The 20,822-nt window shown below is 33.4% G+C and overlaps 1 protein-coding gene across 6 annotated transcripts in view; it reads right to left on the bottom strand.

Moving 5' to 3' along the window:
* Positions 1-20,822, bottom strand: part of LOC130450632 (arfGAP with SH3 domain, ANK repeat and PH domain-containing protein) — a 61,196-nt gene that overhangs the window by 17,439 nt on the left and 22,935 nt on the right. For 3 of the 6 annotated variants that reach the window (XM_056789132.1, XM_056789133.1, XM_056789134.1), the window contains exons 2-12: positions 17,746-17,818; positions 6,884-7,287; positions 6,715-6,800; positions 6,499-6,658; positions 6,168-6,441; positions 3,888-4,115; positions 3,609-3,831; positions 3,354-3,534; positions 1,746-2,045; positions 1,018-1,137; positions 585-765 (exon numbers count right to left, since the gene is read on the bottom strand). In XM_056789132.1, the coding sequence (XP_056645110.1) occupies positions 585-765; positions 1,018-1,137; positions 1,746-2,045; positions 3,354-3,534; positions 3,609-3,831; positions 3,888-4,115; positions 6,168-6,441; positions 6,499-6,658; positions 6,715-6,800; positions 6,884-7,287; positions 17,746-17,818 (2,230 nt within the window). The remainder of the gene's footprint in view (positions 1-584; positions 766-1,017; positions 1,138-1,745; positions 2,046-3,353; positions 3,535-3,608; positions 3,832-3,887; positions 4,116-6,167; positions 6,442-6,498; positions 6,659-6,714; positions 6,801-6,883; positions 7,288-17,745; positions 17,819-20,822) is intronic. The other 3 variants (XM_056789135.1, XM_056789136.1, XM_056789137.1) reach the window with 1 other exon arrangement.

Here is a 20,822-nt window from a genome sequence, read left to right as displayed (position 1 = left end):
ATCAGATTATGAAGTGACAGGGAATTTACATCATAACTTTAAACATGTGCCTTTAATTTAAACGTGCAATATTAAAATTTGAAGTTATCACAACTAGAATACTTTCAAATACATCAAACTTTCAAAATATAAATGATCCGGTATCATCTTCTATACCTACACATCGTTTACTACCACTTAACAAACTGTCTGGTCCTTCGAGCCTGCCATATATTCATACCCGGTTCGAAGAACCATGCAGTGTAATTTGTGTTAGTCTAGTGGTTCTAGAAATTCCAACTTACTCTAGTTGTGTTAACATATATTAAAAGTATTGCGCGGTTCTTAATAATGTGCGGCAGACGAAAACGTGCAATGATATATCGGTAAAAGGTTAATGGGGAGTGAATTTTTCATAGTTACCAAACAATATCAGCAGAAATGTTCATAGATTATACCGCGCGGTGTCTGCAAAAAGTGAAATTAGCCGAATGCTAGTGCTATATAGAGCAATATAAATTTAACACCGATTGTTTATTTTTTAACATTTAAATTTTGAAATTAGTGGGCGTTTTTGAGTTGTTTCATGCCTCTTAATGTTTTACCTGTTTTTTTAGAATGTGTAGAGGAGGGATGAGGCATTTGTCTATTAATAGTATTAGAATTAGATCCTAGTTGTAAATTATCACAAGTGGATGATCGTGAACGTAAAATTATAGGAGAATCCCCACCTGTATAACTTGGAGGTCTGGAACGGTTTTTCTTCTCTGGAGTCAAGGATCCATTCTAAAAAAAACAAAAATTTTAAATGCAAAGATTAAATATTCCCTATATAGTTTCATATTTTATACAGAAATTAGAACCCATTATATTTGAATAAATGCTTGTATTTAAAGTAATAAAAACCATATAAAATCATAAAATGAGATACTTTTCCCATGAATCCCTCCTGTAAATAAAGATATCAAAAAAATCATTGAAATTCAGTTTGTAGATCCAAAAGCGACTAATTATAAGATTTACAAATATATTTCTTACCCTATCCTCAATTATAGTTTCATCATCCGAAAAATCAGTAGATCCATCATCATGAAGTAAGTTCCAATCAATATTGATATTATCAAAATAATTTTTCAACCTGTTGGCAGCATTTTGCAACTAAAAACAAAATTTAATTTTACTAGGGTGGTAGCAAAAATTATTTTGAATATATTCAATTTAATTTTAAAATTATGTATCAACTCCTCGAGAAGAAACCCCTGGTTTTTCACAGTTGTCAACTTTATGTCCCTGTGGTGAAAGCAAAACCTACCAAAAATGTTTTATAACAAATCTATAAATAACTTTATTGTACACTCTCCAAAGTTTTCTCAAGACATCAAATAGAGTTTATGGTCCATTCTCAGTGCAAGATATAGTGTTTAAATTTCCAAGCAGTTAAACCATCAAAATTATCTCCAAATTTTAAGGTGCTTCAATTTATAATCCTAGAGCTTCGTTAGTATTAGAAAGTGTAAGGAGACATGAATCATAAATAGACACAAAGTTTGAAAATATTAATACAAACAGGCCAAACTGTCCTAGCAGCTGAGACCTTCCTAACCTAAACAAGAAGATATTTAAAAATAATTATCTTTTTACCAATATCTGCTAATGTTAATTTATGCTTTTAACAAGACTCAAGTACTATCCATACTCTTAGTGCTTCCAGACATTCTCACTCAATTGAATCAAAATTTAATTTAACATTAGCCAATATTACTTACCAATTCTTGACATGAGTTGTTTCCCATTTCTTGAGCAATGTCCATTGCAGTTTTATTATGGGAATTTTTAAGTGAAGTATCAGCACCACTTCGTAACAATAATTTCATGCATTCAACTTTGTCGTGCAAAGCGCAAAGATGTAATGCAGTATTCGAACCACTCATTTCTGGTATAACTGGAGGGTTTGTAACCTTATCGATACAGGAATTAGACATGTTCTGGATAAGGAAATCTACTATGTGAAGAGTACGACCCGATTCATTCAATATTGCTCGATGTAAAGCTGTTTCACCAATTTTCTAAAAAAAATCAGTTTAATATTAATTAATCGAAAATAAATTAAATTACCAAGCCTGTTGTAACATCCTGAATAAAAGTCATTTAGAAACTATGGAAATGAAAACGCATAAAAGTGACACAGCAATCCATTCTAACAAAAACACTGCTATCAAAGCATTGAACTCCTAGGTTATTGATTACATTATAATCTAAGAATGCCGTAAGAAACTCAATGACCTAAGTAATTTTTTTTTGGTCTAAGTTCCTTGTCATTCTGAAATCTAGTGAAATGAGTCAATATATTTCGCAGAAGACGAGTACAACAGTCTTTCACTTGTCCAGAAACACTGTGGTATAGGAAAATTTACCTACAGGTATGAGGCGAACTCAATCTACAGCTTTGCCGACGATCGCTCACTGGTGTCGTTCAAAATCAGCTACTCCAATAAACTCTGCTAACACCCAAGCCCGTAGACACCAACAGATCACCACCATCAATACCAATCTTGAAAACAATCTAGAGTGGGGTGGAAGCCCCACTTTGCTGTTGGTACAAAGTAGGCTGGCACTGGCAACTCAGGATTTGGTCTTGTCTGGGCATAAAATATGACCATCACCACAAATTCGCTTGTTCACTTGGACGAATTAGCTAATGCAGCTTCTCTTTAAGACCAAACAACTGTATACCCCGCTTCTAATCCCTTACAAGGCTTACATTCGTCCATCTTTGCTCGCACATTTGGAGTTCGGCTTCCAATCATACCCTGAGGATACTCGATTCAATACAGAAGAGAGCAGTTCCACTTATAAGCGATCCAGAGTTGACCAGAAACTTGGACAGCTTAGAACATAGAAGAACTGACCAACACAATCCCACCTAGAGCAGTATCTGCAAGACCTAATCGACGTGTCTCATGAACACAAAGTTCGCCTACATACGTCCAGAACGTCAATTTATCGGGCTCCTTTCTTTGAAGAAGGGCCAGCCTGTGGAATAAGCCACCAAGGAACGTCTTCCCCGAACACTACAACCTACAGAAGTTCAAGATCAATATCCACAGACATCTGTACACGGCAGGTACGTTGTGATCTCAATCCAACACAAAAAATTTTTTGGATAAGAAATTTATAGAAGCGAGTACAAGAATTCTTTGAAGACATTTCATATAACAGAGCTCATAGAGCTCCATAACAGATGGGCAAGGTGTAGATGGTCCAGTTAATTCTGAGTCGTAGAAGTCGTAGAAAAGAAGAAAGAAAATCATCAAAACTTCAACTGAAAAGTTATAAATTTCGATTTTTGTGAAGAGTTAAGCATAGATACTTACTGAAGTTGGTAGTGGCGCTCCGAAATCAACATTTTCAGCAAAAGCTTGTAGTAGCCGCTGTAAATCACCTCTATTAACAGCTTCCTCCAGTTCAAACAATTTCTCCCTTTCAGATTCACAATGCTTTGTAGCGAATCTTTTTTCGACATATTTAGCTCTAATAAAATTAAGTCTTTCCTCCCTAAAATCGAAATCCAATTTAAAAAATTTGAGTATAGAAAGCACCTCAAACTGCGAGGATAGATTTTTACTTACATCGAACTCGATGGTTCCAATTTTTCATTAGGCGATAGTTGCTCCTCCATAATATCGTTAAAAAGATTATTTGTCATGAATCTGGCAAGGACTAACTGACTAGTACCAACATTATCTAAAGTTAATGATTGTATTCTACTAATATGAACTCCCAAATCTCTGTGGATACCGGAACATTCAATACACACTATTATTCCAAAATTTGTTGATAACCACGTTGCATCTAAAAAAATATGATTTATTGAAATATCACAGAAGAAATAATGTATGCACACCGACCATTTTGAGAGTTGCAGTCACAACATCTATCATTTCCTGGTATTTTTTGGATATATTTTATAATAGCCTGTTGAAGCTCCATAAAACTATGATTAACTTTATCACTACCAGTCTTAGAGCTATCATCAAAAGCTTTCATCAGAGCCATTTCTTTACAGTTTACTAATACCGACATCCATGCCCTTTGATCAGAGTCATCCTCTGCTTGAAAATGGTAAGTCCTATTATCTAAAATTACAAAAATATATTTACGTCTCAGACGTTTTTCTTGATAAGTTGTCTTGATTTTATAAAGACCAAAATGATTGAAACCTCAACATTTCAACCTTTATTAAAGTTACAATCAAAAAAGTCCTAATCAAGACAATTTGTGAACAAAAAAAAATAATATAAAGTATTGATCACCTCAATAGAAGATGAACAATATAAAACTGGAAGATCTCAATTAATAATAAATAACTAGCTGATACTATACAAAACCTGTTACTAGGACAATCTCAAAGGGCCGAGACAGGACAAGATCTGCTGGATGTATCAGCCTAAGTAAGAACAACCTACGAATACTAAGAGGAGTCCTGTCGGAGTATGCTAGACTTTGCAAAGAATACAGATGGTAAGAAGATTCTATTGTGCAGAGGACGTAACCTCTATCGACATTCCCTGGAAGTGTGAGAGTCTACGGAACTCCAGGGAGCCTATGAAATAGAAGACAAAGATTTTTGACAGCTACAACCACCTCTCATTCTGAACTATCTAAGAAAAGTAGGAATAATAAATCAGCTGTAAACAGTAAGTATCCATAGTATCACAGTAAGGAAGGGGGGCACAATAGATCCTTTGGGTCGCGGTGTACATGGTACTTACTATACACATACATACAAAGTTACACTGGAACCTGCCTGGAGTTGTGGTATACAACTATGAGGCTTTACATCCCACTTAGAGCAGTATTTGCAAGACCAACTCGACAGGCAGACGTGGCTCATGAACACAGAGTTCGCCTGCAGATGCCCAGAATGTTTATTTTGAAGAAGTACAAGCCTGTGGAATCAGCTATAAAAGCAAGTCTTTCTTTACAGAAGTTCAAGATCAATATCCACAGGTGTCTCCATACGGTGGGCACCACTCGAACTACTAGAGTTTAATAGGGTTTAGCCTCTTGGGCTTGTATATAAAAAAACAACATCAATTCTAGAAAGATTCCAACGAAAGGAACTCACAAGTATTGTAAATGCAACCTGTGGACCTGATGATACAATTTGAAGCCATGAGGTCAGAACTTCCCCAAAGAACTGCAGACTGGACAAGCTGCCCATACAAAAATTTGGACGCAGGTCGCGGGTGAATGTCCAATTATTTTGATGGGTAATGATGACGTCTGCTACTGTTAATAATAAGGGCTTGGAGGCACACATCATTGAAAGAGAGAGAGGAAGAGTAGTGGACTAGTGACTCTAAGGCCGCTATACTAAATAATGCAGTCACTTGGTACACAGATGGCTCCAGGATAAATAGCTTGGACGGAGCAGGCTTCTGCGAATGGAGAATACCCACAAATAAGCAAATCTTTTTCGTCTTTAAAGCCGAGGTATTTGCTTGGATAGAATGTAGACACATGATACTCAATCAAAGTCATAGATGTACAGTAATCTCAATCTGCTCAGAAAGTAAAACTGACATATAACATAAAAGCCATAACGACTGAAACGTTGAACTCCAGGATGGTGCTGGATTGCAAGAAAGTCCTACAAGAACTGGTGAATGATTGAGGCAACCTAACCACTGAACCAGATTGGGATCTGTGAATCCATTTCTGGTATAGCCATAAGTGTTGGTATTTTGTATCTTAACTGTTGGCTTACAATGAAGGCTCTGCGGCGCTAGATGGAAAGAAATAGTATAAGAAAAGCTAAAGAACACATAGAAGGACCTGCTGTCTCTCTTAATGAACAACTGCTTCAACTAAATAGAAGGGAACAAGACGCCATCTCAACACCATGGGCTTCACGCACAACCTGGAATGCTGTGGGTTCATGAAGGAGGAAGAAATTGTAGACCACGTCATCTGTGAGTGCTCAGAACTCATGTGTGCAAGTTTCAAACTCTTGGGCAAGACAAATGACATCAAAAGGCTCAAGCTAAAGTGTCTGATCGGCTTTTTAGTCGACTACAGCCTTTAGTAATTTCAAGTAGGGGCTATTAGAAAGCCTACTTTTCTATTACGACCTAGGAACCTGTAATTTGTTTGTAAAAATTTTTTTGTGTTTATTTTAAACTTACAAGAAATCAAGTCGAAGCCTCGTTTGTCATCAGGGACAATTTTAATCTGACAAGTCAGTAGATTGACTCTAGTTGGAGGTTTACTTTCATCTGCATGACAAATTTCTAAATACCCTTCAGCTTGTACCCTGCATTTCCTTTTCTGCCAGACTCTCCTCATTTTTCCTTCTGATTTTTTTAACAGATATCCTGTTCTTGTTACCCCGTGGTGTTTATCACCTTGAAGTTGATGTAAGGAATACCCTGCAGCACCTTTATCGACTTGGGAGCCAACCTAAAACGAAATAATTTATTAATCGAAATGTAAAGCAAGGAAATTTCATATTGTTACTTCTTTTTCGATACTAGGAGTTGACTTTATCAAATTTCTTAAATCACATAATTTTCTTTTTTCTTCGTCTTGAGCTTGTCTTATTTTTTGTAATCTAATGCTTAAATCTGCTACGTAATTACCAAAATGTTCTATTGTCTTCAGTCCATCTTGAAAATAGCTGGAAAATAACGTTATTATTAATATAAAATTTTCAGTAATTAGTTGCAATCTTACTTTGTTTGAGCATGGTAATATTCCACAAGACTTTGAAGAAGATCAATACCCTTCTTCGTTTTTATTTCATTATACTTTATCAAATACTGAAAAATAAAAAAAACACTTAAGCACTTTACCGTTTTTTTTTGATAATACTAATAATTGATATATTTAACGTCGAACTTACTTCGCACATTTGTAATTGAAATAAACGCCTTTCCTTTTCCATTTCGTCGGCTATTTCCGGAGCCGTAACTTCCGATCTAATTAGCCCCGCATCTTTGGCTTGCTGTTTCTTTTCCTTTTCAATTTTCGCATATTTATTTTCATAATCTTTCCAAGCTTTATCAAAAGGCCTTTTCAAGTCTCCTTTTACTCCCCTCAGATCGCCTTTTAGTAGACTGTCTAAAGGAAACATAACGATGTTGTTTAAATTTTGCATGAGGGTCTTCATCAAAGCTGAAAGTTCTTGTGTCACTACGGCGAATTTCAGGAAAGCGTTCCCTATTATTTCTTCGTGCTCTTTCAAAGTGGCATTTTGTCCAATTTTTTCCAAGGCTTTCACTAAATATGATTCGTTATCCACGTGACCTGCAATACATCTTCGTTACTGTAGCTACTTATAATCGAAATTTTGAAAATTTCGGGCCTAATTTAACTAGTGATGTGGGGAGGAAAATTTTCCAAAAATTTTCGACTGTTTTTCCGGAAAATTTTCAATGTCAAAAAAGCAATTTTTTAGAAATTTTTTTATAGAACATGTATGAACTTTCCATTCTTCTATTAGTTTTCTTTTATTTGTCAATTTCTGTACCATTTAAACAAAAACTATAGGTTATAATACTAACTTTGTAATCCACATGAATTAAATATTTGATTCTGTTTTACTTAAAATTTGTCCCATTGTTTAATTTAAGTCACCATATTTCATATCATAACAAAAAAGCACTGGACATGAATCACCCATTTCTTTTGTTATTTGATAAAATAAAGTAATTAGGTAGTGGCAAAAGCCAGAAGATGGCACCACTGCTATAAAGAGAATTGTGTAGTGGGACTAAAGAAAAATTAATCCTGCTCTCTGTGAAGAAAAATGGGTAACCAGAAAAAAACAAGTGTGTGGAAACATTTTGATGAAATAATGTCACAAGGATGAAAAAACATTTATGTGCATGTAAAAAATGTCCAGAAAGAATAAAATGCATTTTTCAAAAGTTGGTGCAAAATAAGACAAGAGAAACTTCTTGTGGAAGAAATGTGCTTCAGATAGCATATGTAAGTAAACAATTTTTTTATTTATTCTTAATAATAGTATTAAACCATAGTTATGTGTATATAACTTAATTTTTGGCTGAGTTATTCACTTTTATTTGCCAGTAATTTGATAAAAGGTATAGATATCTACTGAATCAAATAATAATAATTGTTCTAAATTCTTAATTGAATGCACCTTCTATATTGTTTTTAAATACCTTTCCTTAACATGATATCCTTTTTAAATATAACATGGATTACAATCTATTCTATGAGAATGAGAAATCCATACAAAACATTTTTACGAGTGTTGAATTGAAAGAAATGGGTATAAATATATTTTAATAAGAAAATAAATTTAAGAAAACTGATGATGTGAAAAAAAATAAATATATATTTAACAGGTATACTATATATGTTTTTAAATCAAAAACAAAACTAGTAAAACCCAAACTTATTTAAATTATTGCATACATGTAGCGTTTTTGAAAAAGTTTATTTTGGCTAATGTAAAAAATATTATGAAGTTAAAGAATAAGTTTTCACTAAACAAGTTTTTATTTCTTTTCATCGATGCTTAAGAAAAATGGAAACCAAAACTCATTCAAATAAAGAATAATATCCTTACTTGATTATATTTGGTTGCCTTGCTCATGGATTAAACCTTTTGGCAAAAGATATAATAAGTTTGAATTCAATTCGAACAATATTGTCAAAATGCAAGGCAATTGTCAAATTGTTTAAGAATCACCACATTGAAAATCAAACATTGAAGGCAATCCAGAAAGAAAAACAAGGGAAAGAAAGTTCTCTTATTTTGCCAGCAGAAATTAGGTGGGGATCAGCAACAACATGTTTTGAGAGTTTGCTGCGTACAAAGAACTGCTTAGAATCTGCAGCTATAGATGACTCATTATCACTGCCTCCAAATATACGAAAGCAGATACTGGATAATGATATATTTTGGGTGCAAGTTCAAACTACACACAACCTTCTTTTACCCATTTCTGCAGCAATACAGAAGTTAGAATGTGATGCACCATCTATTTCAGAAGTTACAGTTATATTTAAAAAAATCGATGCAAAAATAATCGAGCATTTGCCTTTTTCACCCCTGACCAAAGAAGAAGAAAAGTCCGTTAAATCATTTTTAACTGACAGATACAATTTCTGTTTTCACCCAGTGCACTTAGCTGCAAATCTTTTGGATCCACGATATTGTGGATAAAATTTGTCAGAAGATGATTTAATGACAGCTATTGAAACCATAATTGAAGTTGCTAAAAACACTCCTGGTATCAATGAAGTTACAGTAATGTCAGATATAGTAGAATACAAAGCAAAACAAAAGCTCTGGAGTAAAGACATTATTTGGAAAGCTGCCTGTAAAATATCTCCAACAACTTGGTGGAAAGGTTATTGCAGTACAAGAGAACTATCTAGGGTTGCAGTCAGAATTTTGAATATTCCACCAACTGCCTCTTCATGTGAACGCAACTGGAAGGCATTTAGCAACATTAAAACAAAAAGAGAAATAGATTGACAGATGAATGCACTGCGAAACTAGTATCGGTTTCACAAAATCTTCATTTGTTAAGCGATGACAATGTCATGTTTTTAAATTCTAATTATGATCATGATCTGTTAAACGAAAACATGGATGCAGATTTTTCACCTAGTTGTAGCAGCGATTCTGATTTAAGTCACTTCTGCTTTCCAATTCTGAGAGTGACCTAGAAAGTTAGGACATCAACATCATAGAATATTGGTGCTTTCACAGTTAGAAAAATATTTGCAGAAAAAATATGATCATAATTATATTATGTTTGATTTTTTCCCCCCATAAATTCTTACGTATAAATTTTGGTCATTTGTTTTGATTTTAAATTCACTTTTGTAGTAATTCAGCTTTTTAATAAAATCATTAATAAAAAAAGATTCATTTTTTTTAAAGAGAAATATGCGTTATTTTAGAACATACTTTTGTTTTCATTTTAAAAATTCATTGATCAATTTAATAAATAGAATATGCTCCAATATTGTATTTAATTAATCACTGAGATATTATATATGCATAACAATTATTATAGAATTATTACATTTTATCTTTTCAGCTTTATACATGATTAAAAATTTATAAACCACGATTTCTATGCTTTGATAAGTATTTAATTTTGATTTTTTTTGTGTGTTTTTGTTTGTTTGTTTGTTTGAAGAGGTAAAAGGGCATCATATCCATTCCATAGTTGATAAGAAGCTCCAATTTCATTTACTTGCAGTCCCTAATGAGCTAGAGTTTAATTTTACAATACCATATTAATTTAGTTGCTTGGAAAATTTTCGGAAAATTTTCTGTTTTAAAATTTTCCGGAAAACCCACAACTCTAAATTTAACGAAAGATATTGAAAACTCAAGCTTTATCGCCACCCAAAAGTAAAAAATTTTTTACATTTTAGAACAACTTAACATCACTTCATTTAATTTGTCTTAACATCGAATTAACCTAAAAATTTCTTATTTTTTACACATAAAATGAAATACTAAAAAAACAGTAATTATTGGTATCACTATCACAAATACCATCATTATTGGTATAAAAATCTTTAGGAAATTTCTTTGTGTAGCTTTTTCTCCTACATGGAAGTGATTCCCTTCTACTCTTTCCTATTTTTTGCTTTCGGTTTCCAGTCCTGAATTCCTCTCTTTTTCTTAGGTCCTCTATCACCTCTGTGTACCATCTTTTCTTTGATCTTTCTTTCTTTCGTGTTCCTCCTTGTTCTATGTCCATCAATTTTTTGTTGCTCTAAAATCTGGCATTCTCTGTATTTGACCCAGCCACTCTATTCTTTTGGTCCCATTATTTTGCTTAGTTCTTCTACTTCAAACAGATTCCTTATTTCATTATTTGTTTTTCTCTGCCATAATTTCCCTCCTTTTTATCTCCTTTTATTCTCTTGGGTATTTTTCTTTCCCATATATCTAACTTCTCTTCTTCTGCTGTGTTAAGAATCCACGATTCGCCTCCGTAGCTCACTGTTGGTCTTACCATTGTTTTGTATAGATGTAGCTTCGCTTTTCTGGAGCATTTGGTGCTTCCAATTATTTACTTCCCTTCGTCATCCTTGCTTCTAGATTTCGTCAACGTCGTCCTTAAAAACCACCCCAAGATATACATAACTTTAAACTTTCTCTAAGCTCATTGCCTTTTCTTTGTTCAGTTGTATTGACCAACTTCTCATTGCTCTATTTCTTTGAAGTGTTATCATTATCATGAACTTCGATTTATAATCTTCGTTAACTTGTAGATTCCCTGTCTCTGTCATTTCTATGAAGGCTCTGAAGGTTTCCTCAAGCTCTTTTTTCGATGTTGAAAGGATTACTACATCGTCTGCGTATACCAGTAGCGGCGTTGTTCTTGGTTTTAGTGTCCCTGTTCTGTTCAAACCGATTTCACGTAGTATCCATTCTATTGAACAGCGTAGCGAATAAAGGATCTACCTGTTTCAGTCCTGTGTGGGTCCGGAAACATTTTGTTTTACCTTAACCATCGTTTTTGTATGTTCTAGTGTTATTTTCGTAAGACTTATAACCTTTTTTTGGAATACTAAGATCGGGGGGAGTCGCTAATATGAGGATTGCTACGTAAATTTAGAGATAGACAAATAAAAACAATTTTTATAATTGGATATGGCTTTATTGTTTTTCAAAATCTTCTCTATTAAGATCGATAAACTTTGCATGTGTTAGAACCAATTGTCGAAGCATTTTTTCCATCCAGATCGAGGTACCTCCAAAATATGTTATTTGAACTCCTTCAGGTGTAGAAAAACGTTAACCTCGCAATTTATTTTTGATCTGCAGGAATAAGAACAAATTATTGGGTGCATAACGGCGGTTGATCCATCATTTCGGTGTGTTGACTGTTCAAAAACATTTCTGGCGAACAAATGCTGATGTGCCATTCAGAATTCTGTTCTACGTTGCTCTAATGGAACGACGGCGACATGTCCAGTTATTTCGAAAAAATAGGCGGCTATTAGATTCAAAGTATTTCGTGCGCCAATAACTTTTGATAGATTTGGCTCGTCTTGAAAGACCCATACAGTCGATTATTATTTAGCTTCGGGTTCATATGCTTTTGAAGCACCGCGATTGAATTTTCCATCACCAATCGGCTAAAGCTTTTTTTGAGCGATTGTCAAATTATGCAGTATCCAACGCGAACAAATCTATTTGACAACCGATTTTGAACGATCCTCACGAAATCAGCCTGTAGCGAAGTTGATTTGCACACTGCTGTTGGTTTAATCCATGTAGAAGGTCATCGAAAATCATCGCCAGCGACTTAATTTCATTTTTTTTACCAAGATGAATGTTTCAAGTATCTGTAAACAACTCAAATAGCACTCGTATAACACGTTTTGAGTACGTTCACCATCAAAAATGTCAAACTTTATGATGGTAACGTCAGATTTTAGATATTTATATCAGTGTTGCCACATCTGAAAACTCAAGTATGAGAGTTGTCAATGACAAATAACATTTTGATAAGGATCTGAGTTGAGTCGAAACGTGAAAAACATTTTTCCAATTTGAATAAACATGAAAAATGTTTAAGCAAAATAAAGTATTTGCGAATGAAAATAAATTAACAATACAATGAAGTTTAACAACCATTTACTTCAGTTGCGATAGGCCAAAAATAATAGTTTAGAATATTACAAATAGTTTATATTATCGATATTATACGAGCTCTTCCAGTTATTTCCTAATGATTTACGTCAAGCCGAATATTTTCATTTAAATACATTTATAAATCATCCTTGAAAACTCAATGTTGTTGTTTATATTTTTCCTCACGTAACAAGCAATTGCAATTTGTTAAAGTGTCCAGCAGCGCAACTCTCACTTTTAGGGGGGATTTTCAGTTTAAAATGAAACTATCGCAAACAGATAAGAATCCATTGGTTTGGTATTCAAATTATGATGATTAATTCAACAGAACTGAAGTTACCGAAACAAAAATTCAGCATTAATTTAACAGAGACGACGATTTTTGAATAGCAAATATATCCTGTTCAGAATACTTGAATAATGTCAGAACCGGATGTAAAAATATATGCAATTATCTAAATAAAAGAAATAAATCATCTATTATGTCAAGCACACCTCGTATATGCATTATAAAAACTTAATGTAACACGTCAGTATCACTACTAAAAATACTTCCTAACGTAAATACACGATGAGCATAACAAATATTTATAGTTTTTGAAATTTATCACGCTTGGTTTTGTCACCTAACTAATAAATTCAATAATTTTTGTGGTGGATTAAAATGTAGGCGCACCGAGTTGATCATATCAAATTACCTACCCTTTATCGTCATCGTTATTTTCGATTGTTTTTCATGTTGGACATTCTTTCTTGGCCGGACCAGAGAAGCGGTACTAATATTATACAAAATACAAAATTTGCAATAACCTAACCTAACCTATCACAAAGTGCAAGAAATTTAAACTGGTGGCGCTATAGTAGCAAGTGGAAGAATTTTAAAAAGAGCGCCACACACTATTAGAATTCTTTTCTGAAAGTCATAATTACACTCGTGGCCATAAATAACGCACCACCCTTTATTTCAACAAAAACTTGTGAACAGCAGTAATTTAAGTCAATCAAAGTGTGTTAAAGTCGAAACTACACAAACAAACAACAAAAAATGTTGGCAGTTAAATGAACGCGAAGCTGAAAGAATAGCCAAGTTAGTTGGACAGTGACAAAGTTATCGTGAAGTGGCAAATCTGTTTGGCGTACACCACACAACCATTGGTAGATTGATGCAAAGATTTCGTGAGGCCTGGACAAGGACGTCCTTCAGTTTTAACTCCTCGAGATGACCGATTTTTGCAATTAAATTCATTAAGAAATCGGTCAATGACAAGTGTCGAGCTCAACAGCCTTTTCCGAGAAGTCCGAAATGTAAATATCTCTGATAGATCAATAAAACGACACCTTCTATACAGCAGAAGAAATCTCCAGGCACTTTTGCTAACCAGGTAGCATCGTGTTGCTAGACTAAGATTTGCAAGGCACCATTTAGAAAATTGGTGCCAAGTTTTATTTATTAATGAGTCAAGAGTCAGTCTATGAGTTCCAGTTGGACGTAATCAAATTTGAAGACGGCGAGGAGAAATATTTGGACAGTCTTGTATCCCAGAGAGCCATTCCTATCATGTTTTGGAGAGGAATTTGTTCTGATTCCCACACAGAATTAGTCTCTCTTCCTAAACCTGCCCTTAACACAGCAAGATACATAACTGACATTCTTGAAAATCACGTCGTTCCATTTGGGCCATTTATTGGTGATGATTTTCGTTTAATGCATGATAATGGTGGACTACACGTTGCGGCAGATGTTCTGAATTACCTTAACGAAGTAGGAATTCATAGTCTGGACTGGCCACCAAGAAGTACAGATATGAATCCTATCGAGCGTGTAGGACATTTTAAAACGCCGCATTCGTCGTCGAAATCCATCTCCTCAAAATTTAAATGAGCTTGAGCAAGCGGCATTAGAGAAATGGAAGAACATACCTCAAGAAGTGAAACAGCACCTAATTGAAAGCGTGCCCAGGAGAATTACATCCAGAGGCGGAAATACACGCTACTGGCGTTTTAAAAAAAGGAACATTATTGTTTAGAATGCAAATTTTATCTTTAAGAAAATTTTGGTTTTTATTTTTTTACTCATTAAAAATCACTTAAAATTACTACATATTTCTTATTATTGCGACAAAATTATTGAAAAGAATTTAAATAATAGCAATATTAATTTGAATTTATTAAACAAAAAAATATTTTCATAAATCGGGGTGATACGTTATTTTTGACCACAAGTTTATTTCAAAGAAACTATTAATATACAAATCCATTTCAAAAATTGTACATAAAATATATAACTTCGTATACTCAACTAATCCCCCATACAAGACAATTCTCCTTACCTCTACCCTCCATGGTCATATCTGATATTACCATCATGAAGTTTGACAGATTTAAAGGTGAACGTACTCAAAACTTTTTGTCAATCGAGAGCTTTCGAAACTTTCAACGTGGATTAAACCAACAGCAGTGCGCAGATCGACTTTTGGTGATTGAGCACCATCTCGAACCATCGAATTGAATCGCGGTCGCATTTAGGCATATTTGGGCATTAGTTCTACTCAAATAAATTCAATATTGCATGGGCATCTGGCTGTCAAAATAATTTGTTCGCGTTGGATCCGCATAATTTGACAATCGCTCAAAAAAAGTTCGTGTCGATTGGTGCGACGAAAAAATTCAATGGCGGTGCTTCGGAGGACGTCTATAGGATCGTGACATTCCACAAATCTCTACATATGAACCCGAAACTGAAAAAGAATTGAATGTAGGGGTCTTTCAAGATGACATAAATCCAACAAAATTTGTTCGCGCACGAAGCACTTGGAAACAAATGGTTGTCTATTTTTTTTTTCGGAATAACTGAATATGTCTCTAATAGAGCTTTTCTGAATGGTACACCAGCATTTATTTTCCAGAAGTGTCATACCCCATCATGACTATGCGAGTTCTCACACATCAGTTCCAACAAAAATGTTTTTGAACAGTCAAAACATCGAATTGATGGATCATCCGTAGTATAGTCCTTGTTTGACACCCAATGACTTCTTCCTATTCCCGCAGATCAAAAATAAATTGCGAGGTTAACATTTTTTGACACTTGAAGTTCAAATCACATGTTTTGAAGGTACCTCAATGGGAATGGAAAAAAATGCTTCTAAAATTAGTTCAAACGCATACAAAGGTATATTGATCTTAATGAAGAATATTTTGAAAAACAATACAACTATCTCAAAACTTAAATAGCAATCCTCGTAAATGTGTAAAATTTCAAGGGAATCGGACATTTCGTGTGTGCTAGAAATTCGGATTCATTCTGTTGGCGACGAAATTCAAGTATTTCTCAACATTCCTCAGATGTAGAAAACAACTTATTTCTAAAGAATGAACAATATAAAAAAAATTCTCTCACGCTTCTTTTGGTACATTCAATTTTTTTAATACAATGAAATTTGATATAAAGACGAGAAATGAAATTACCGTTTAATTATGGATTTATATTGAGCTATACTATATATACTATATTGAACTATACCAATTAATGGTGGCGTCTAAACATTATTTCACGATATTAAACTTGAAAAAAATTTAATTGTTATCTCAATTAAATGAACTGAAGTTCGAAGTAGTTAATCACGATGTTTCGTTTTATTGAAGGAAAGAACAGGACCGTCTTCAAAACAAAACGATTCTCCACACAGCAAGAGCGCCCGGTTTATGAAAGCTGTTAATACAAAACTGTAAAAAAACTGAAAAAGTAGTTTATACAAAACAAAAAAGTATAATACAGGGTGTCCCGCGTAAGAACCGGGAGTTCAAAATATGTTGTTGAGGAAATTTACCTCTATACCTAGTTTCCTCAAAGTATGGTCTAAAATGTCGAAAAAAATTGATTTATTTGCAACCCTTTAATTTGAAAATAAAATATTTGGTACTCTGTATAAGACTGTTAAGGGTATTAAATAATGGTAAGTAGCGATCGAATGATTCTGGGAGTTAATTAGGGATGATTTAACCTAAAATTTCCCAGAAGTTTTTTTTATCAGTTAGTTGATTTGAAAATTGACAAATTAAAATACAAAATTGGAAAATTTTTCTCTGTAAGGAATCATGCGATTAGAAAACCTCTTCTACTAAGCCTTTTCTGCAGTTTTCTTCATAAAAACATATCCATTTGTTAGCTAAATGAGAATTTTCTTTCAAATTATTAAAAAAAAATTTTCAAATGTTAATTTTTTTTCACACTACTTGGAGGCCCTATAAGTCATAAGGGATGCAACTTGGTGTACACGTAAATAGCCTGAAATCATTATATTTTGGGCTCGCCTATACGCCTTTCTCTGTGGCTTATTTGGGTCAACCTGTATATAGAATAAATTGTAGAAAGTCATAGTGTAAATATGTCAACTAATCATGAGTGTTCCAAATTAATATTTACGTCACGCCACAAGTTGATAGTTCATCCAATGAACTGCAAAGATATGTCACCGATAGAAATGTGGGTTTTCCGGAAAATTTTGAACCAGAAAATTTTCCAGAAAGCTTTCTAAGCTACTAAATTAACAAGGTATTGTAAAATTAGACTCTAGTTCACTAGAGGCTACAAATAAATACTTCAGTTTTAAGTATTTTCATCAATTTTAGATGTGAGGACATTTTGTGTTTTCCCCTTGCAATTAAAAAAATAATAAGCGAAATTAAATAATAAACAAATCAAAAAATCATGATTTATAAATAGTCATGTACAAATCTGGAAAGTTAAAATATTTCTGCATATAAGCATATATAATGTATCGTATTTTCAAATATATACAGGGCTTAACGTATTGTAATGATCTAAAAATTTTCTGTAAACAATTTTTAACTGTATCACTTTTTACTGTTTGTATCACGTTGAATGTTTATTTTTTCTTGGAAAATAATTGAATAAATTGCAAAATACACGGTCTACGTCCTTGGTAGAGCATGCTGAGAAATTCGACACAATACAAGCTGTCGTAAAATCACATAACGACCTCGAAATCATTTTTCTCGAAAAAGCAATAAAAAAAGAAACCTTTTTAAAACCTTGCCGCGTTTCTTTATAATTATGTGTCTGGGAATAATATAATCAATAATACACAGCTACTTACAATTTCCTGAAGTGTGTATGGCCTTTATGGCCTTTTTCATTTTAGTCAACCCATCTCGATCGTAATCCAAGGTCTACAAATAAAAAAAAATCTATTCAGAACTCGGATAAATGTTATTTAGATTTAGATGGACAATAAAATATCGCAAATACGCGGCCAGATTTGAAAATATTTTTTTGTTGATAATATTCTTAATTAAAAATTTTTGCATTATTCAAATATAAAAAAATTTGTATATTATGCTATAAGCATTTAAGATACGCATTACCACACGAACCTTGGCGATTGTTGTAATTAATACGAGTGTCTTAAAAGCTACTAAATGCGAGTTGAGAACACTATTTTTTCTACGACCAATAATAATAATAATAATAATAATAATGAAAAACAATCACTTCGTATCTAAACTTAATTCAACTTATAATGAAATTGTGAGTTATAATTAGAGAATTATTTATGTAATTTTTTTTTATAATTATTTTGATTTATATAAATTATTTGAATTATTCAGATATTGAAGACACTTGCGGAGGTTTGGCCAAATTTGTCACGGTATTGGTGGATGATATTGTCGATGTTGATGGGGTAATGTTTATTACATTATTTGTTTAACTGTACTCAATCCAATTCAAAATTTGATTTTATTTTGGAATTATTGGTCAATGTAGCTTACGGCAACTGTCGTGGATTTCCATCCACCGCAGCGTTTGGTGTTTAAATTGGGATTTGGTTGGGTTTTAAGTAAGCAACAATTTCTTTTTGCTTTTTTTTCAAATTTGTTTATTCCTACGTTTTGTTTGGTACATTTTTCGTAATTTATAAAAAAATTTTTGGACGAAGATTCATATCCTTCTTGCAGATTTCATAATGTTTTCCCTTATCGATGAATTTTCATATTGTTTTCGTTTTTGTATCACTATTATCAAGAGTCTTCGTCTTCTTCTTCTTTCTCTTTCAATAGGGCCAGGTCCTGTTCAATCCTGTACGATTGGCCCTCTTTCCTGGATCTTCCTGAATTCCAGCTCTCGTACCACCTCTTTGGTGGTCTGTCTATAGGTCTGCGTGTGTTCGGTCTTTGAGTTTTAGCCCATCTGTCTTCTGGCATTCTTTATACGTGATTCCTCCAGAATCTTTTTCGTGCCCTGACCCGTCTCACCACATCCTGTACGCCCAGTTCTTCTCTTATGTCATCAATCCTTATTTAGTCCCTGAGGGTGACTCCCTTGATGGTTCGCAGTATTTTCATCTCTGTGGTTCTCATTATTCTCACAAGAGTGTTGATTCAAGATCATTTTTATTGGCAAGTTCCAATTTCTGCAGCCATGCTTTCTAAAAGTTCCTCAATACCAAAAATATATTCCATTATTCATTATATTTACATTAAATTAATATTACTAACTTTGCAATATAAATATTTAACATCTGGAGCTGTCCGATCTGGTGATAAGGATCGCCAAGTAAGAGAGCTTCTATGAGAAGAAGTTAGGACTGTACAAGTTACCTCAAAATATTTTTTAAATGGGGTTTTAATGAATAATGAGCTAAAATTTTATACAGTTCTCCAACACTCTTCAACACAGCTTCGTTAACCACTAGGAGTCCTTTCGTTTTAAATAACTCGAAGCCGTTGAAATCCGGTTAAAATTAATATTTTAGTTAAGTTAGATAACTTAAATCACAACTTTGAAAAAACTATTTATTAACATAAAACTAGCATTTTACTATCAGAAATCATTATAATAGAAAAGAACGGACTCTGTAGCTATATTAGAACCTGAGATATAGATCTTTGAATGTAGAAAAATTGCCAAAAACCTACAAAAATCCATAACTCCACATTGAATGTCCGCGCCTAGCTCCTCTCCAACTCAACCGATTTAAGTGTTCAAAAACTCAAAAGAAAGGTGTTTCAGCGAGTGTTCTTAAACCAAAACGAACTCTGTACCTATATTAGAACCTGAGATATAGATCTTTGAATGTAGAAAAATTGCCAAAAACCTACAAAAATCCATAACTCCACATTGAATGTTCGCGCCTAGCTCCTCTCCAACTCAACCGATTTCAACTGTTCAAACTCAAAAGAAAGAGGATGTTTCAGTGAGTGTTCTTAAATCAAAACGAAGTCTCTATCTTGAATAGAACCTGAGATATTGAGGATAGAACGTGTGTATGTGAAAAACTCCCATAAGTAATGAAAAGGGGAAATCGCATTTGAGTGTAACTTGAGAATGGTGAAAATTAGATGAAATTCGATGGTTGATGGCTGATCTGTGCATCAATACCTTTCATTGAAAAAAAAAAAATTAAGCTAATCGGTTGGGTAGAACGCCTGAACGGACTCGGAATGGAAATCATCAATTTTTTTAATATATAAGATATAAATAAATAAAGTGGTTTAAATAATCTCACTATTGCACTTGGATATCAAGACTATTAAGACAAACTATGCGTAAGTTACATCAATACAAAAATAAAGGTAAGTAATTTGATAAATTATTGGAACTTCAAATGTCTAAGGGACATATTCGTTCACTTAAGTAAGACGTTGGGGACGGTCAGTTTACATAAATCTTAACGAAGAGTGAGTAGTTGATTCTTCACATTAATATAAGTCAAAAATCCGAGGTAATCCGAGACTATACGTTAATGGAGTATAATAACTTGATATATGGGTAACAAATTTTAATTGGTTCCCATCAGGAATGGCGGGATAATTCCCGTTTTAATTGGGCTACGGAATCTACTAACTGATTCCGGTTTGAAAGTGCTCCCGTTCGTTCGACAGTCAAAGGTAAAGTTTATTTCTGTCAAACGCGAATAAAAAAAACGAAGTGGACGTGTTGTTGGTTATCTATCTCACAGGCAAATAACCAAATCTTATAGTTTTTAATAGAAAACCATCAGAAGCTTTTCCAATAAACTAAATTATTTAAATTGTAGAAAACGTTTTTGCTTTTTTACGCACATATATTTCAGATTTTCTTCTAGGTAAGACATGTAATTTAGGATATGTTCACTTTTTGTTTGACAGTGTAGATTTTAAAATTGATTAAAGTCCCCATAGACTTAAGGGTTTT

The sequence above is a fragment of the Diorhabda sublineata genome, chromosome X, assembly GCF_026230105.1.
Source record: "Diorhabda sublineata isolate icDioSubl1.1 chromosome X, icDioSubl1.1, whole genome shotgun sequence".
Lineage (NCBI taxonomy): Eukaryota > Metazoa > Arthropoda > Insecta > Coleoptera > Chrysomelidae > Diorhabda > Diorhabda sublineata.
The sequence above is the reverse complement of the archived record's forward strand: the minus strand, read 5'-3'. Positions and strand labels throughout refer to the sequence as shown.